This window comes from Lygodium microphyllum, chromosome 14 (assembly GCF_053477565.2).
Source record: "Lygodium microphyllum isolate KBCC chromosome 14, Lygodium_microphyllum_v1.1.10, whole genome shotgun sequence".
Lineage (NCBI taxonomy): Eukaryota > Viridiplantae > Streptophyta > Polypodiopsida > Schizaeales > Lygodiaceae > Lygodium > Lygodium microphyllum.
The window spans coordinates 81,756,853-81,776,380 of record NC_141148.1 but is presented as its reverse complement, the minus strand read 5'-3'; the positions used below and the strand labels follow the sequence as shown (position 1 = coordinate 81,776,380).

Sequence of the window (19,528 nt, the reverse complement as noted above, 5' to 3'; positions counted from 1 at the left end):
GGGGCATTACCTCGTGGAGGTTTATTTGACGGTGTAGTGTGTGGGAAAGCGTAGGCTGCTGAAGTGTGTATTATCTCGGCCAATTGTCCTGTAAACTCATCCAGAGAGGCCTGTGTGTCTAGCTCCCTCAATGCATCTCGCACAGTAGTGCTGTATATGTGTGAGGTCGCTTCCACAAAATCGTAGTGTGGTAATTTTCGTATGTGTGGCTGTGCTTTGTGTATATGCCCATATTGCATTGTGAAAGCTAGAATAGCATGTTCTGTTGCTAATCCAATTGGTCTCTCTGAGATTTCAAAGCTTTTTATGTCAGGTAGCAAGTTGGGTGATCCAATCAAATAGATTAGATCTTGGCCACTGTGGCAACCCGTTAAGGATGGCCAAACCATGTGCACTTCCCAATGCGAGTAGATGTGTTCCATATTCTGTTCTCTCTCTATCTTGGGCTGATCTAACTAATCCCACTTCATCTAATGCAATATCTTTGAACATCTCATCACTATTGTCAAAGAAAGCAGATTGGTTGCTTCCTGTGCGTGCATTAAAGTCTCTTGCTAGTAGAACATCCCCAATTCTCATAAATCTCATTATGTCCTTATATAGTGGTGTATACGGGGATGCCTCTTTAGGGGCAAACTTAGAGTATGCAGGGGGAAAGTAGCATATGGCAATATACATGTCTCGAGTTCTACTTGTACGTAACCTGATCCACATGTATCTTGCCTCTACATCTCTATGTACCACTTGGATTGTATCTTGGAGCTCTTCTCTAAATAGAATTGCCACACCTCCTGATCCCCTCGTCTCTCCAGGCCGCCTAGTCTGAGGGGGATATACACTTTCCCATCTATATCCATATACATCAGGTAGACGACTGTCTTTACATTGATGTGTCTCTGTCACAAGACTGTGACAACTATTACCTTTTTGTTGATTTCTTTATTACATATTTTATTTGGTTTTTCTTTTTGGAAGGATCCCTCTTGAAATCTAAACGCCTGAGTTGCATGGCCAGTTTGTGAAACGGACAGGAATGTCTAGTGAGTCAAGACTGGACAGTTAAGGTCCAGTATAAGTCTGGAAAAGACTGATGGCACTGTAGATTGACAAGCCTGGAAGAGACTTGTGAAAGTGTATATGGACAAGTGTGTTGAAGAACTAGCTTGGAAGAGACTAGTTCAAAGTGAAGATGGACAAATCTTCAAGAGATTAGTCCATGTGGGGTCATCAGTGGAAATTCACTTTCAGTTGAGCTACATTACAGATTTGGATGTAGCCATAGTCTGCAAAGATGGTCAGAAGACTAGTGGGGATGCAATGGAAGCAACTCCTAAAATTTAGGGAGTTACTATTTTTGGACCCCAGAATCTGTTCGCGTCATTATCTTCGTTTTTGTACGAGGATTAATCCTTTGGTCTGTGCTGCGATCAAATTTTGAACCGAGGATGGTGAATTTTAGACCGAAAGGTTTAAACAGGAAAATTGTTACATGTATGCCATGTGTCACAATTTGGGCATAAATTCCCAAAAGAGAGAGAGAGGGCAGCACAAAAACGAGTTTCAATGCATGGGGGGACTCATGTTTGTGAAAGGGAGATGGATTGCTGTAGATGGAGAGCTCTTGAGAGCTGGTCTACCTTGTCTATGATGCACAGAGGCTTGAGCTTGCTTCCTACTCTCTCTCTTTCTCTCCCTGACAGTATGGTTATGTTGCAGAATCAAGGGCCTTTCTTCTGATTCAGGTACACCTGTGTGGAATATGCTGTTTTTGCATGAGGCAAAAGCCTCTTTTCTCCAGGAACAGGAGCAGTTGTTTGCTGCCCACAAGCAGGAACAGGTGAGGGTGGTAACCTCACCAAGCAAGTGTTTGAAACAACATTAAATTAGTTCTGTTCTGGACTGTTCAGAGGTTATTTCAGAGCCCAATTGATGTCAGAATCAAGGGGCACTTGGCCCAGATGATGCAGAACAGTGCAGGGAACAATATGAGCTGAGAACAGGTGTCAGAACAGGTCTGAACCAGTAATTACAGTGGGCTGAACAGTACAGGGAACAGTATGAGTTGTAAACAGGTTTCAGAACAGGTCTGAACTAGTAAATACAGCAGGTTGAAATGGTCAATTCTGCACTCCAACCAGAAGATTCAGACTTGGGCAGAGTTTCCCCTCTTGGTCAACTTGATTTGGGTCAGTAATTGTGCTGTTATGCTGTCAAATTTCGCCCAGAATAGGTGAAAGACAGCCCATTGTACTTATAAAAAAAAAAAAAAGAAATACCGCAAGGGGCGCCTGACTTAGGGGCCAACAGGGTGTCTATGTCACAACAGGAGCATTCTAGCTTCCTGTATTTCTTCTTGACTCTGTGTCTTTAAGTTCTGGTAAAGTGGGCGATCGTGAATTGGGTGAAAGCATTTGTATATTTTGGTTGTACTCTACCGCCCTTTCCAGTGAACAGGCCGGTTACATGGTTCCATTGCCGGGATCGAATCACTTTTTCCCTAAAGAGTGAGCCAGGGTTTGTTTGGGTGTAAGACACAGAATTGTGCATTATGGCTGATAGAAAGGAGGACACCAGAGAGGAAGCGTCTTCATCACAGGAGATCCCCGTTGTTCATGAGGTGGGAGAGTCTTCTAGACCTCCACAGTTTGTTAGTCCTCCTGTTATGGTTGAGTCACAAGTTCTTACGGCTTCTTCTATGGATGAAGACACTTTCAAGACTCAGTTAGTTGCTGTTGTGAGTATGTTTACTCAAGTGATGCAGAATCCGAGGTTTTTGGCATTTTTGCAGCTCTCCCTTCCTTCACAGCAAGTTGGGCGATTTGCAAAGATTTCGGATCGAGTAGAGGTCCAGGATAAGGGTAAGCATGCTGCAGATTCAGTGGAAACATCAAGGCAGCTTGCGGAGTCAATGGAGACTCCAAGATTAGTTCCGACTGTCGAGGAAGAACAGGTGGCGGAAATGCTAGTTACACAGGCATTGCTAGTTCAGCCTGCCACTTTACAGCAGCCAAATGTTGGCCTAAATGGACAGGGAAATAGTTTTCAGGCTTTACCACAGGTTTTCCCACCGACCTCTGTACATCCTGGGTACTTTGGAGGTGGATCTGTATTTCAGAGTATGGCTGGTTATGCACCTGGAAACCAGATTTATGTAGCAGGAACAGTGTTTGGGGGTACACAGGGTTTTATGCCAAACCCCATGTATGGCAATATAGGCATGCAGCCTGGATTTTAGGGAGTTCAGGGCAGTTTTGGCATGCCACAGGGCACTTTGGTATGGCTGGTTATCAAAATCAGCAAGTATTGTGTCTACAAGCCCTGTAGTCAGTGGTCCGGCAACTCCCATGCCACCTGTTAGTGTTCCTATGTTACAGGCATATCCTATGGACCCTTTGATGGCTCATGAGAAGCCAAAGCTATACTAGGAAGGTGGTGCAGCCGTACAGTTTGACATCTTTCGAGGATTTGAAGATAGGACTAAGGCTCTTTCTTTCTTACAGCAGTTTGATGCCGCATTTGCAAGAGGGAACTTTACAGAGCCTTCTAAGGTCCGGAAAGTTGCCACTTTTCTTAAGGACAATGCTAGTTAGTGGTGGAGTACACTGTTGATGCAAGGACAGGCTCCTGCCACTTGGACTTACTTCAAGCAAGTATTTGCTTCTGCTTGGTTGACCAATGAATTTGAGATTGATGTTATGTTAGCTTGGCACAATTTGGATGCATCTAAATGCAAGGATCTGGAAGACTATAACAAGAAGTTTTGGGAGGCTTTACTTCCAGTCACTTCTTACAGGGTTGTGCCATTGACTGAGCAGATAGAGAAATATTGCTGTGGGCTGCCTAAGGAACTTCGGAATTATTGTACAAAGACAAAGGTCACCACTTTGACTCAGCTAATTGAGACTGCTACCACAGGAAATGCATTATTGTTGGGATAGTCAAGTAGTTTTGGGGGCAGCATTAAACATGACAAACCTGAGAAATTTTCAGCAAAGAAGCCATTTGGTAAACAGGTTTCCCAGATTTCTCAAAGCACAGGTAAACCTTGGCAGTTCAAGAAGAAGCCAGCCAAGTTCTTTGGACAGCAGTCAAAGGACCAGAAGAAACCTTTTGTGCGCAAGTCTCTTGAAGAGAGAAAGGCTTTAATGACTGAGAGGAAGTGCTTTATCTGTGAGCAGACTAGTCATATTGCGTCTAATTGTCCGGACAAGAATAAGAGATCAGTTGATGATGATAAAGAGGACAGGAAAGAAAAGAAGCCCAAACCTTCAACAGGTTTAGTGCCAGATATGCTGGGAGACAAGCCATACTCGGATGCTAATGAGCTCTGCAGAGCTTGGGGTAAAGTTAGGGATCAACATGTACTCATTTTCTTTGATCTAGGAGCTAAGGCAAACTTTATTTCACCAGAGTTAGCCTCTACTTTGGGCATCACAGCAGATGAGATGGGCTACACGGCAAAGGCAGGGTTGGCATGTCCTGGCCACTCAGAGTCAGTGACACCCATTCTTGAAAAGCTGCGTCTTCATATACAGTCTTATGTTGATGCAGAAGAATTTTATATCATGCCACTTGAAGGCTGTGATGTCTTGTTGGGAATGCCATGGATGTTCAGAAAGCATGGTGTGTTGGATGCCTTTAACAAGACACTGACTTTGGAACATAGGGGAAAGACTCATGTGCTTGATGTGAAGCTTAAAGGAGAGTCTGTACCTGTTGTATCGGCTTTTGCCATTACATCTGTAATAAAGAATCATCTTTCTGCGTACTTGATTTTTGCACGTGATGTCAAGGATAATGATGAGTCTAATTTCTCTTTGTTAGATAGAGACAGGTCTGCTTTCTTGTCTTAGTTCAGTGATTGTTTTTTTGACTCATTACCATCACAGTTGCCACCAGAGAGGTTTGGGGATCATGCAATAGATTTGGTGCCAAGCAGTAGCCCACCAAATAGACCTCCGTATAGGGTTAGTGCAGCCCAACAGAAAGAGATATTGAGCCAGGTGAATGAGCTGTTGGAAAAAGGGCTGATTCAACCAAGTTCATCTCCCTTTTTGCTCACTAGTGCTCCTAGTGCAGAAGAAGGATGGCTCTTGGCGCATGTGCATAGATTACGGAGCGTTGAACAAGAGTACCATCAAGAACAGATTCCCCATTCCAAGAATTGACGACATCCTTGACCGTTTGGAAGGAGCGTCAATTTTCAGCAGGATAGATTTGAAGAGTGGATACCATCAGATCAGGATTAAGCAAGAGGATGTGCATAAGACTGCATTTAGGACCACGTTTGGTCTCTATGAGTTCTTGGTAATGCCATTTGGACTTACTAATGCTCCTGCTACGTTTAATCAAATGATGGATAGGATTTTTTTCGTCCATACAGGCAGTTTGTTGGTACATTCTTTGATGACATGATTGTCTTTTCAAAGAATGAACAGGAGCATAGAGAACACTTGAAAGCAGTCTTTGATGAGCTTTGCAGTAATAGGTTGCTTATCAATGGCAAGAAGAGAGAGTTCTTCTTGGAAGAAATCTAGTTCCTGGGGCACAGTGTGTCAAAGGATGGTGTCCGAATGGATCTTGCTAAGGTTGAAGCAATTAGAACATGGCCAGATTTGAAGACTGTCCATGATGTTAGAAGCTTCTTGGGTTTGTGTTCTTACTACAGGAGGTTCATTCACAATTTTGCAGAGATTGCTTCACCTTTACATGCTTTACAGAAGAAAGGAGTCTCTTTCCAGTGGACACAAATAGATTTCAGCTTTTAATCTTCTTAAAGAAAAGACGACTTCTAGTCCAGTGATCATTCTGCCAGACCTTAGGAAGTCATTTGTTGTCCAATGTGATGCTTGTGGCAATAGCATTGGTGCAGTGTTAATGCAAGATGGCCGGGTAGTGGCTTATGAAAGCAGAATCTTGCGAGGGGTAGAGAAGACTATGCAGGTCTATGAGAAAGAATTGCTGGCTGCGATTCATGCGCTTTCTTGTTGGAAACACTACCTACTTGGGGCAGATTTTGTTGTCTAGACAGATCATCAGACATTGCGTTATTTCTTAACTCAGACTAAGCTGTCAGAAAAGCATATGCGTTGGGCAAACTTTTTGTCAATGTTCCAGTTTCAGATTGTGCATATGGAAGGCAAAAAGAATGCTGTGGCTGATGCTTTGTCAAGGAAGCCACAAATTTCAGCTGTGTCAATTCCTTATCATCATGAGCTTGATGATATGAAGGAACAGTATGCTGATGATGAAGATTTTGCAAGGATCTTTGATCAGCTTGTCAATGGACAACATCATGAGCATTATCTTCTCAAGGATGGTTTCATGTTGATGCATGGTAGACTATGTGTGACTATGCCATTGAGACAGAAAGTTATGACAGAGAGTCATTCTCCACCGTATGCAGGGCATCGTGGTATTGATGCAGCAGTCAAAGCAGTAGAGACATTCTTTTATTGGCCTACTTTGAGAAGAGATGTAGATGCTTTTGTGCGGCAGTGTTTGATTTGCCAGAAGGTCAAGTTTGACAGGCAAAAAGCACCAGGGCTTTTACAACCATTGCCTATTCCAGATAAACCATAGGAAAGCATAGCTATGGATTTTATCTTTGATCTTCCAAGGACACAGACAGGAAATGATGGGATATGGACTATTATTTGCAAGTTTAGCAAACAGGCTCATTTCATTCCTGTCAAGAAGAAGATAAAACCAGATCAGATGGCACGTTTGTTTACGTGCAATGTCTCCAAGTATCATGGTATGCCACAGTCTATTGTCAGTGACCGTGATCCACGGATGACAAGTCTATTCTGGAGAGGCATATTTGAGAACATGGGCACAATGCTTAAGTTCTCATCGTCATTTCATCCATAGACTGATGGACAGTTAGAAGAGGCAAATTCTACTGTCTTGGATCTGCTTAAGTGCTATGTGTCAGAACACAAGTCAAAGTGGGAGCAGTATTTGCCTTTGGTCGAGTATGGATACAATAATACTGTGCATTCGTCAACAGGCAAAGCTCTTTTTGAAATTGTTGAAGGTGGTAAAAAGGTTCCTCCCATTTTGCATACAAAGGATAAGATCTTTCAGGCAGATCAGTATGTGCAGAGTATGGGTGAAATGTATCAGAAAGTTAAGCATGCCCTTGAAAGGACTCAGGCAAAGCAAAAGAAAGCTGTTGATCATCACTGTCGTGAATTAATATTTTCACTTGGTGATTGGGTACTGTTGCAGTTTGAAAAGGCACGCTTAAAGAAGCGGAAAGGCAAGGAAAGTTTTTTCACTAAGCTTAGTATGTGATACTATGGGCCTTTTCAAGTAACAGAGAAGATTAGTGATGTCAGCTATAGGCTGAAATTGCCTGACAATTGGATGATTCATAATGCTTTCCATGTAAGTCTTCTTAGACCTTATGTGGGTGATGTGCCAGAAGATATGCCAGCTGAGGAACAGCCCGACATTGAGGAACTTGATGAAATTCTTGTTCCAGAACAGATATTGGGACACAAAGAAAGGAAAGTGAAAGGCAAAGTTGCTAGAAGGTATTTGGTTAAGTTCAAGAACTATCCAGCTATAGATGCTAAGTGGATAGACGAAGGTGAACTTGCAGAGTCACCTAATGTGTTGGAACTTTACCTTGAAGCATTTCGCTTGCAACCTACCTTGATCCCTTGTATCTCTAAGCTGAAATAGATTGTAAAAGTGACAATTGCTTAAGAAAGAAATTATGTACAGAAATAGATTTTGTACAGGCTAACACTTATCTATGAAGTGTAAAGAAGGATTACCCTTTAATCACCAACTTGCTTTTTTTAAACCAGGTAATTGTGTCCATATGGTTTTCTCAGTGCTAAAGAAGTAAGTATTGCTTGCAAGAATACAGTTTTTACTTCTATTGAATTGAATACATGTTGTAACAATGGTTACTCGATCGGGCATGTATTTTGTGAATTGACTCAGTGGGGATATCATTTTGATGTACCGGCCACTAGATCTCTAGTCAGGGTGATGTGGAGTCATCAAATAAGAGTCTGCCACTATGGGGATATCATTGTGGTGTACCGGCCACTATATTTGGAAACAGTGATGTGGAGTCACATGATAATGGTCTGCCATGTTTCACAGTTAGAACATACATGTGTTAACAGTGTGTTCAGTTCACAATGTTGACTGATAGCATGTATGTGTTATACATGTGCTGCCAAGTGTAAGTTCACTGGGTTAGCTGGAAGCATGTATGACATTCATGCAAACGAGGACGTTTGCGATTTCGAGAGGGAGGTATATCACAAGACTGTGACAACTATTACCTTTTTGTTGATTTCTTTATTACATATTATATTTGGTTTTTCTTTTTGGAAGGATCCCTCTTGAAATCTAAACGCCTGAGTTGCATGGCCAGTTTGTGAAACGGACAGGAATGTCTAGTGAGTCAAGACTGGACAGTTAAGGTCCAGTATAAGTCTGGAAGAGACTGATGGCACTGTAGATTGACAAGCCTGGAAGAGACTTGTGAAAATGTATATGGACAAGTGTGTTGAAGAACTAGCTTGGAAGAGACTAGTTCAAAGTGAAGATGGACAAATCTTCAAGAGATTAGTCCATGTGGGGTCATCAGTGGAAATTCACTTTCAGTTGAGCTACATTACAGATTTGGATGTAGCCATAGTCTGCAAAGATGGTCAGAAGACTAGTGGGGATGCAATGGAAGCAACTCTTAAAATTTAGGGAGTTACTATTTTTGGACCCTAGAATCTGTTCGCGTCATTATCTTCGTTTTTGTACGAGGATTAATCCTCTGGTCTGTGCCGAGATCAAATTTTGAACCGAGGATGGAGAATTTTAGACCGAAAGGTTTGAATAGGAAAATTGTTACATGTATGCCATGTGTCACAATTTGGGTATAAATTCCCAAAAGAGAGAGAGAGGGCAGCACAAAAACGAGTTTCAATGCATGGGGGGACTCATTTTTGTGAAAGGGAGATGGATTGCTGCAGATGGAGAGCTCTTGAGAGCTGGTCTACCTTGTCTATGATGCACAGAGGCTTGAGCTTGCTTCCTACTCTCTCTCTTTCTCTCCTTGACAGTATGGTTATGCTGCAGAATCAAGGGCCTTTCTTCTGATTCAGGTACACCTGTGTGGAATATGCTGTTTTTGCATGAGGCAAGAGCCTCTTTTCTCCAGGAACAGGAGCAGTTGTTTGCTGCCCACAAGCAGGAACAGGTGAGGGTGGTAACCTCACCAAGCAAGTGTCTGAAACAGCATTAAATCAGTTCTGTTCTGGACTGTTCAGAGGTTATTTCAGAGCCCAATTGATGTCAGAATCAAGGGGCACTTGGCCCAGATGATGCAGGATAGTGCAGGGAACAATATGAGCTGAGAACAGGTGTCAAAACATGTCTGAACCAGTAATTACAGTGGGCTGAACAGTACATGGAACAGTATGAGTTGTAAACAGGTTTCAGAACAGGTCTGAACCAGTAAATACAGCAGGTTGAAATGGTCAATTCTGCACTCCAACCAGAAGATTCAGACGTGGGCAGAGTTTCCCCTCCTGGTCAACTTGATTTGGGTCAGTAATTGTACTGTTGTGCTATCAAATTTCACCCAGAATAGGTGAAAGGCAGCCCATTGTACTTAAAAAAAAAAAAAAAAAGAAATACCGCAAGGGGCGCCTGACTTAGGGGCCAACAGGGTGTCTATGTCACAACAGGAGCATTCTAGCTTCCTGTATTTCTTCTTGACTCTGTGTCTTTAAGTTCAGGTAAAGTGGGCGACCGTGAATTGGGTGAAAGCATTTGTATATTTTGGTTGTACTCTACCGCCCTTTCCAGTGAACAGGCCGGTTATAGTCTCAGTATACATAGCAATGTCTATCCCTTTGAAAGTATCCTCAAAATAACCTGCATCTGTCTTAAGGGAGCCATTGCAATTCCACAATGTGAACTTCAGGGACTGATAGGCCGCGCACCGTCATGTTGTCCTTTTCTCTGTGATGATGACTCTTGCATCTCTGTAGACAGCCCATTTACCTGCTTTCCGTGCCTTTAGAACACGTGGCATATTTTCCCTCTTGTGGGCTATTTGGGCTGGGGTGAGGTCTTCATCTAGGTAGATCTTTTCTCTTTTGAGAGCGATCCTCTTGGAAAGGAAGGCTCTCTTATTTTCCAAGTTTCCAAACTTCAAGATGAGGACTTTTGTTTTTGTGTCAGCTTTCCCGACTCACCAAGCCCCAATGATGGGTACATCTGTAGCCCCAATTTTGTTGTAGCTTTTTGAAGTATAGAGTGTTTGCTTTAGCATTAGCTTTGATTTTGGATTTTTGCTATTGTGCATTTCACAACACTAGGGATTTGTAGAGTTATAAGAGAGAAGAAAGGAGTCAAGAAGAAGGGAGACCACATTTGGGAGTATTGAGGAGGAGAGCGAAGGAGATGGAAGAGAACTTCATGCCAAAAGGATCAGATCTACTCCATTCCTCATGTCTCCAGTCTACACAGCATGGCAAGGTTCACATCAGTCTGAGTACATCTGCAATCTCAGTACATTCACATAGGTCTGCATTCACTTCAGTTTGAGAGAGTCAACACATTTCTTATACAGTCACAGTCACAACACAAAACTGTCCCATCAGTCACTGCGCATCCCTGCAGATACTGTTCACAAGGCCCACCACTGTTTACTGTAGGTACATCCCGTCAGTGTTTACTTAGTACTCCTGCGTCAGTACATTTACAACATTCTCAGTGCTCCTGCGTCAGTACCTTCGTCACAGCATTCTCACTACAGCATTCTTATTTGTCACAGTACATTTGTCACAGCATGTATTTTTGTCACAGGACATTTGTCAGTACAGCATTACTGCATCAGAGAGGTCATGCTTGTATCAGAGAGAGAGCTCATGCCTGCATTACTGACGACCTCAGACTTGTATCAAACTTGACGACCTGTCTTGCATCACGCTTGCATTACTGATGACCTGTCCTGCATCAGACTTGACAACCTATCCCGTCACGTCAGAGCATACCCGTCACGTCACGTCAGAGCATACCCGTCACGTCAGAGCATATCGGCGACAAGACATCCCACGTCACAGAGAGAGAGAGAGAGAGAGAGAGAGAGAGAGAGAGAGAGAGATACAAAGGGAGTGTTGAACCTGTCTCTCTCAAGGACCGGGGCAGAGGTGGGCTGAGAGATGTGTGAGAGATGCTGAGAATAACTTTGAGAGTGTGTTGTACTTGAGGTGGATCGCAAAATGCAGCAGCAGTCCACTGTGAATGATGATGATGTAGGCAGCAGAAGAGGGAGAGAAATGCAGTCTTCCATGTAGGAGGATGTTGATGTAGCCTTTGGACAGGTGAAACACTGCTGGGCAGGCTGAAAACGTAGCCTGGACAGCAAGTGAGGATAATATAGCTGATTGCATGATGAAGCAGGCCAGGGCAGTAGCAAAACACAGCCTTCCTCCTCTTGATAATGGTGATGAAGAGACCACTTATGAGATAATGTGAACACACGAAGGTGGACCGGTTTTTTTTTAAAGTTTAAAGACTAATGATGCTTAAAAGAAGCATAACTAATCAAGAAACATCGTGACATTGGGGGGAGGCGCCATTTTTTCAGCCACCCCTCAATCCATTAAAATTTTGATTTTTTTGCCCATTCAAATCAGGCTTCATGCTCCTGGCCATGGATTCCTCGATTTCATCTCTCTCTATTGTGAAAAACAGCAAGCAATTTGATGCATTGAATGAAAAGATAGAAATTTAGTCTTTCTCTCTTCTCATTTTCTCTCACCATAAACGTGGTAGCAGGTGACAGCAGATCAATCGGTGGCAGCACTCCAAGGCAAGGTGGTAGCCTCTAAGGCAGGAGCTGAGCTGGATGCAAGTGGCAGCCTCTGGGGGGGCAGGGTGGCAACCTCTGTCAATAAGTTCGCAGCAGGAAAGATGCTGGTGGCTGGTGGAAAGGAGTGGGAAGATGACAATAATGAGAAGTTTTCCCTAAAATTAGATGTAGATCTATATATAAGGAAATTCTCCTGCTTCTTGTCAATAAGGATAAAGCCTGTGAGATGAAGTCTCGTGAAATTCAATTGCACTTTTGTGTTCCTTTATCCGTGTAGAAGGTAACAAAAAATCTCATAGACCAAGCTAGGCAGCAGCGGGGTTGCTAAGTGCTATGCTTGGTCCTTTTGCCTGCAACTTGAAATTGGTGGTATAGAAGCTGAGTCTAGGTTTCAAAAACAGCTTTGAGGAAAAGCTATATGTTATGAATTAATTAAATAGAGTGATATGTTGCTTAAGCTTCAGTTATAGCTGTAAAGATTTTCAGGGCTTACCTTGTGTTTTCAGATACTGATGGTTTGAGGGATACTTGGTGGTGTTGTGCTGGTGATCTAATGCAATCTAACCTTTATGCAGGAAGGCTTAATTGTGGTGGATGCACATGCTTTGATAAAGCTGAAAGAGGAAACTCAGAAGCTTTTTCTCTCTCTAAAACATATTTTCATTGGGAATGGATCAATCGGTGAAGTATTGACGTCATCTGCAGATAACATTTGGCATGAAAGCATCCATAACTTACATAGATCAGCATCAATACCCATTCAACATGCATTGCTTCCAGTACCTAAACAAGGGCGCCTCAACTCAGCTCCAAACAGATCATCCATAGTGGAGAAAGAATCAATCTTGCGTGTTTTTCCTTGGTTGATGGAGGGCTTATCTTTGGAATTTCGTGGGCCCTGTCTAGTGCTAGCACTGACTGATGGATCATCTGGTTATAAATCTCGTAACTTTATTTATGGGCTTTTTTGTTCTGCTTTATGTCATGTCCCTAACACAGGACAATGTGGTTGTTTTTCAGAACCTGCATGCTTGGTCCTTGAGTTTGATGCATCTGCAAAGCTTGAAGGAGGTATAAAGGGGAGGGCTATTGATTGCAAGGTTACTCAGCTATCTATGTATTGCCTAGAACTTTCTGGCAAGCATTTGGGAAGGCTTGAGCACAGCACTCAGAATCATGCTCCTAAGTCTGGTTCAAGCCTTAGTTTAGTTTCAGATTCTCACACTGACAAAATTCCAAATGACCTGCAAAATCCTTCCAACTCTTTAAAAGGGACTTCACTGTCAGGAGACTTGAAATCAAACAAACAGACAGCACTTGATGGTTGGGATCATGATTTAACTTCATTCAGTAACTTGGAGGGTGTCAGCTCTGAAAAGATAGATTATATTATAGAGAAGCTCAAGTTCTCATGCACACTAGAAAATGTTGTAATGCCATCTTTCCCATCGGTATCCTTAAATGGCTGGGAAGGCAGTTGTTCTCTTTCTGGCAGTGATATTGCAGTAACAACTTCTGAGATACAGGTAGCAAATACGGGATTGAATTCTACCTTTCTACATTTTCTTGTGGTATATCATAGCAGTGAATTGTTAAATTGTACTCTGCAGCTCCTTTCAGCACTTTTTGCATCCTTTTCTGGCCTCTCAACAAGTCAAAGTAAAAGCACATTGAATACAAACACTGAGCAGTCACTACTTTCAGGGGAAACAGCTCATTGTGCTTTTGATGTTCCAGATGGTGAGTAGTGGAGGTTTGTGAATTAGTAAGGATGTTATATGAAGTTGTTTTGGTTTACTCTGGAGTCTAAGCATGAAGAAATATTTGGGTGTAGGTTCGATTGTGGCTGTCAAAGATGTGCACGAGCACTTATACATGGCAGTTGAGAAAACAGATAATCAATATCGCTTGATTGGTGTGCTACATTATAGCCTTGTAGGAGACAAGGCTCTTTTTAAGGTGATATGTATTTTTGAATCTTTGGCTAATTTGTAAAATCGTTGACTGAGAGCTTTTGCATGTTCATGTGCACATCCATGCTTCTCTCCTTTTTTCACTTTTGTGCTGTAATATGTACATTACTTGGTGTTTTGGATAAGACATTCATATGCATTCATGCATTGCACACTCATGTTGGTGTGCATGTTCATGCGCACACAGACACATGAGCTTACCCGCACACACACTCTCTTCCCTTGGCAATATGAGTTTGGTTTGGACTTGAGCATTACTCTCTCTCTCTCTCTCTCTCTCTGTCCTGGAATGATTCTGGTCTCTGGTCATGCAGTGATTCTGGTTGCACGGGAATGCAGTGATTCTGGTTGTGCTGGAATGCAGTGATTCTGGTCAACAGTGAATAAGGGAATGCAGTGATTCTGTTATTCTGGACTGTCTTGCAGTGATTCTAGTTGGTAGGTGGACTATGCAGTGATTCTGGTTATGCAGTTTGACTTTGCAGTGACTGTGACCGCACAGTGGACTATCCAGTTATGCAGTGACTCTGGTCATGCTCTAGACTATGCAGTCATGCAATGACTGTGGTAGGGATCTGGATTATGCATTGATGCAGTGGCTGTGGTTGTGCTCTCTCTTATGCAGTGACTTTGATTGTGCTGGACTGTCATGCTAGAGTGATTTGATGGTTGTGAAGGAACAGTGATTGTTGTGATGCACATGACTGGCTGTGTAATTATTGCAGTCTTAAACTGCATTACTCACACAGCAGTGAACAGAGTGAACATTGAGGGCATGCAGTAAATACATACTGCAAATTTAATCTTGGCTTAAACTGGACTATTGAAATAAAGCAGTGAGCATTGCATACCATAATACTGTGGCCAGTACTTTGAAAAGCTGTCATGCACGAGTCCCATTACACTGTCAACATACCAACTCTTCTGGGGCTTGTGCTGTGAAAGCTGGCGATGTAAAAGTAATGTAGTTGGTCAGTAAGATGTGATATATGTGCATCTAGTGGTTCCTCTGCATCCAGATGTCCCAAGGCTCGTGGTAAAGGGCATCGTCATACGTGTCTACACTCATGGGTGAAAGTGATATTTATATGATGGGTGGATATAGCTGTGGGGTGAGGTGGGGGTATGATGGAAAATGAGAGGTGCAGGTGGTCTCCTTCGATTGGTTGGGGCAGTACTGAGAAGTCGTAAGTTGGGCTATCCCAGGATCCCAATGGCAGAAGCATGCATACCTGCTCAACCGTTGCTACCTCCTCATCAGATGCCCCATCAGATGGTGCCATAATCCTGGCTCCAGTAGCTCTAGACTGTAGTATATAACTGCTGCTGTGTAAGCAGACTTTCTGTGATCTATGCATCGTTGTATTGTAGTCTCCCACCAAGACCACCTTTCCTGGACTCAAATATTGTGTCATTTCATTAGAAAATGTGATATATGATGTAGTCCCTCCTACTTCCTCCTTGTCCTCCTCAAATCTATTTGTGTCCACGACATATTTGAATCTGTTGGTTGTCTGGATTATGTTCTCTTTTGGAACTCATTATGCAATCTGTCTAATGTTGCATGTTACATTGCTTCCATACCACACAGTCTAAGTGTACACCTAAATAGAAAATTTCATGTGGGGTTTATGTCTTCTCATGAACACATTGAAATTCTGTCTTCCAGGTAAAATATCAAAAACATCGCAGCAGTATGCCACCATCATGGTTTTCACTAATATCTGTGGGTGCAAAGGATGCTAATGGTGAGCATTTTCGTGTGCACTTCCGCCCTGGATCTGGCTTAGCTGATGTATCAAGCGTTAATAATGGGTCGGGGGAGTTGTGGCAAATGTTACCATGCAAAAATTCAACTAAGGATGATGATGAAAGTATACAATTTCACTCAGGTTTACACAGAAATCTGGTATATTTAGTCAATCAGAAGAGCAAACAAGGATTGACCTTAGCAGGTGGAGCACCGATGATGGTTCCCAAACCTGGAAGTCCTATGAAGATTAAAGTACTGGAATCAACTGGTCTGGAAGAAAACCATTGTCTTCAAACACCAAAGCAGATGCCTGAGATAGATGTTCCAGGGCGCGGGAAGGATTTTTCCATGGCATCGTTCGCCATCCCAAAGGTGGATGTAAAGGTGGGAAGTATCACATTGACTTTACTACATGGAATGGGACAAGGAAAGCATTTACTACCTCTTCTTAGAGGCAGATTGGAGGATGTTGGAGCTGTTGTGCATGTTCATCCTTGCAAGAGTAGGCTCATGGGAGAGTGCAAGATCGTATTTGAATACCTGGAAGCTAACAGTGATCAATGGTAAGTACAGTTAACCAGTTTGGATTTACCATAGCAGTGTATGAAGTTTAAATGAGGCACAAAGATGGAAACTTATGTGTTAAGGTAAGAAGAAACAGCTTCTAAAAATTCTTGAAACCAGAATATTCAACCAGAAAATTTCAAGTGAAGGCATATTAGTAGGTAAAGATGGAACTCCCAAAGTGAAAGCAAAACGTTAAAGCACATCATCATTTGCTAGGATTGAATATGGATGTAGGTGAGAGAGTATTATAATGTAGGGGTGTGATCGTGTTAGACAGGTTGACCCTGAGCCTTTAGCACATTATCAGCTCCATTTATGTCCTACTGGGCAAAGGCTTTTGTGGAAAATGGCAAGGTGAGCTCAGTACAGTTTCTATTTTGAGCACCCTTGTCAGATCCCTTGTTGACATGTTTTTGCATGGAAGTACAGCAGATATTTAGGGTCATAGGTGCTCATGTTCTGACTTTTTAATATAGGAGTTTGGAATTGGCAGCAGGCAGTAGTACAGCCATAGGTTACCCATTGTTTGAGGATTTCTGAACCACATCTAATCTGGTCACAGTGAGCTTTGTTGTCAATGATATTCGACATATATTCACTTTAGTCTGATATTTGACATATATTCACTTTAGTCAATTATATGCCAACTATTGGTATAAGCTAAGACAATCATTTTGATAATGATTGGTCTGAGATGCAGGAGAATATGAAGAATGGCATGGCGAGAACATGAGAATTGTGCAATGTTCCAATCCATTAATGTTATGGATTATGTGATCATGATATGTGTTCAACCTAGGTGCCTGCATGTAAGCAAAAAAGGAAAACTCTGGACTGGTGTGTTTGACCAAAGAACCTCCTTGTTTTAGGCCATTTTACTTGTAGTTACAAGCCACACATGAGATTCCTGCTGCCTGGGATAGCTAGTGCCAACAGGTGGGCACTGTATACTCTTTTCGTTGAGTACAAATGGAACTGATCATACTTGCTGCCCACCTTGGGCTCCATTTTGGTGCACCATTGCAGAATTTCCTATGAAGCGGTTAGGGATAATCTGCTAGGTATCATAGAGTAAACAATTTGAGCAAATTCAGTTGTATTTGCTGGAAAGTTGCAAATTTGTATAAATAGGGGGTCTTGCATGGGAGTTGCATCTGTAGAATTCTAGATACCATCACAAGTTGTTCTTCTTTCTTGTGAAATATATTGTAAAAACTGTCCTCCAATAATATCAAAGGGCAGTATAACAAAGTGTTACACACAAACTGTCACATTGTTGGACAACCCAAGATAGGTGCCCAGATCATTGGTCATAGCCTTGGATCATGAGTGACTTAGTGTGAATGTTCAATGCACTACGGGATGCCATATCTTAAGATGCGAGTGTGGCTCCTAGATCATTGGTCGTAGCCTTGGATCATGAGTGTCTTAGTGTGAATGCTCAATGCACTATGGGATGCCATATCTTAAGATGCGAGTGTGGCTCGGTACACTGCTGACCCAAGGCCGTGACCACTGTAACAAATGGAAAGTACCCATAGGAACCAAGCTGCACACAAGCCATGACACAAACCATTAACATAGAAACTATAAGGGAATGGGCATTAGGCTCACCATCCAGTCATAGAGCCAAATGGGCTCACCCCACAAGGCTGGGGCCAGCAGCATCTCAAGCCACACTTGTGTCCCAAGAGCTGTCTTCCCTTACCACGAACTCACACCATCCTACTGTATGGACATGATGGCCATGGGGCCTAGAGTACTAAGTGTAGTGATTACACGTTGATTGTGCCCAAATGGGCATGGAGTCCTATGTATAGGACTCAATTGCCTAACCAGAAAGTCCCCTTAATTCATAAACAACTTGTAGAAGTTCTCAATCCAATTGTTGGTTGCAGAATGCTTCTAAAAAATGGATTGAAACTCCATTTGAGCTTGGGACCTAAACCTGCTCACCAAGTGTATGCCGTTCCTTGGAGCATGATTTGTATATGCTCGAGGTGTTATGTTGCATTGAACTGATAGAAATTGAAATAAGCTGTCCACTAGTCTCGTCACATTTCATTCTCTCTCCTTTTAGGCTTGGAGAATAACCCCGCCCACCAAGCATATGCCTTTCCTTGGAGCATGATCTGTATTTGCTCAGTGTGCTGCTCTTCTTTGATACAAAACTGAAATATGCCTTCACACTTGGCCAGCCATGAGTAGATGCTAGTCTCATCACTTTCCTCCTCCTTCCCTTTGAAGGGATCCAGATGGAACTGAAGAGGTAGTGTATCCTTGGCTGCAAGCACAAGTGGAAAATGGGAAATGTGAAGCTCGATTACCGTTGGACTTCTTTAAGCCATAAGAGACAAATCCCCATCATGAATAAAGAAGATCGTTTGAGACAATGCCCATGCATGCCCTTAGGATTGGGAGAAGTCAATGAACTCCCTCAATGAGTTGTGGGTTGCTCGTGACAAGAGCCTCAAATAGAGGTGCATTGTGAGAGGCCATGATGGTGAGAAGAGATGATGGTGTTGAGCAATGAGAGGGCAAAAGAACGGGTGGGATAAAGTGAGGGTAAGAGAATGGGTGTTGAACAATGAGAAGAGATGATCATGTTGTTGTTGAACAATGAGAGGGTAAAAGAACAGTGAGGAGAGATGATGGCGTTGTAAAAGGCCATGATGGTGTTGAGCAATGAGAGGGCAAAAGAACGGGTGAGATAAAGTGAGGGTAAGAGAATGGGTGTTGAACAATGAGAAGAGATGATCGTGTTGTTGTTGAACAATGAGAGGGTAAAAGAACGGGTGAGATGGAGTGAGTGAGAAAGAAAGTGTAAATAACTGATATCATTTGAGTTGGTGCTGTAGAGGAAAGAAAGAACGGTTGGTAAAATGTTGAACAATGGTAGGGAAGGGTAGTGGGAGCGTGGTTCTAAAGGCTTTAAGGCAGGGCATGCTAGGAATTTCTTATTTTTTATTTGGAACTGGGGCCTAGGAAATTCAAGCTGCCTGGCTATTTTTAGTTGTCGGGGTTGGGGGGTTTTAAGGTGGGGATGCCACAAAAGCCAACAATGTGGCCCCTTTTGATTAGGCGGCCATGCGATGCAGCCCCATCTATAGCCGCACAGCTCTTTGTTGTGCTCGCCAATGATTTGTCTCTTGCCATCACATGCTGGACCACTTGCAGGCCACTTGTCAAGCTGTTTCAACTTGCTCATAGTGACTTCCTCAACCACCCTCACTTGCTTTAATAGCAAGTTGCCTAATGACAATCCGTCAATGCTTGGATCATCAACTGCCAGCCTGCCATTGTAGCACAATTACAAATGGTGGTGCCCATTGGAATTGACCAACATACACCTCTCTCTCTCTCTCTCTCTCTCATCAGCATCTTCCT

At 42.7% G+C, this 19,528-nt stretch overlaps 1 protein-coding gene across 4 annotated transcripts in view; it reads left to right on the top strand.

Moving 5' to 3' along the window:
• Window positions 1–19,528, top strand: part of LOC148025772 (vacuolar protein sorting-associated protein, putative (DUF1162)) — a 238,064-nt gene that overhangs the window by 79,511 nt on the left and 139,025 nt on the right. For 3 of the 4 annotated variants that reach the window (XM_087693005.1, XM_087693006.1, XM_087693007.1), the window contains 5 exons: window positions 12,424–12,781; window positions 12,869–13,374; window positions 13,459–13,588; window positions 13,683–13,807; window positions 15,491–16,137. In XM_087693005.1, the coding sequence (XP_087549131.1) occupies window positions 12,424–12,781; window positions 12,869–13,374; window positions 13,459–13,588; window positions 13,683–13,807; window positions 15,491–16,137 (1,766 nt within the window). Of the gene's footprint in view, window positions 1–11,814; window positions 12,016–12,423; window positions 12,782–12,868; window positions 13,375–13,458; window positions 13,589–13,682; window positions 13,808–15,490; window positions 16,138–19,528 lie in introns of all 4 variants that reach the window. The other variant, XM_087693004.1, reaches the window with a different exon arrangement.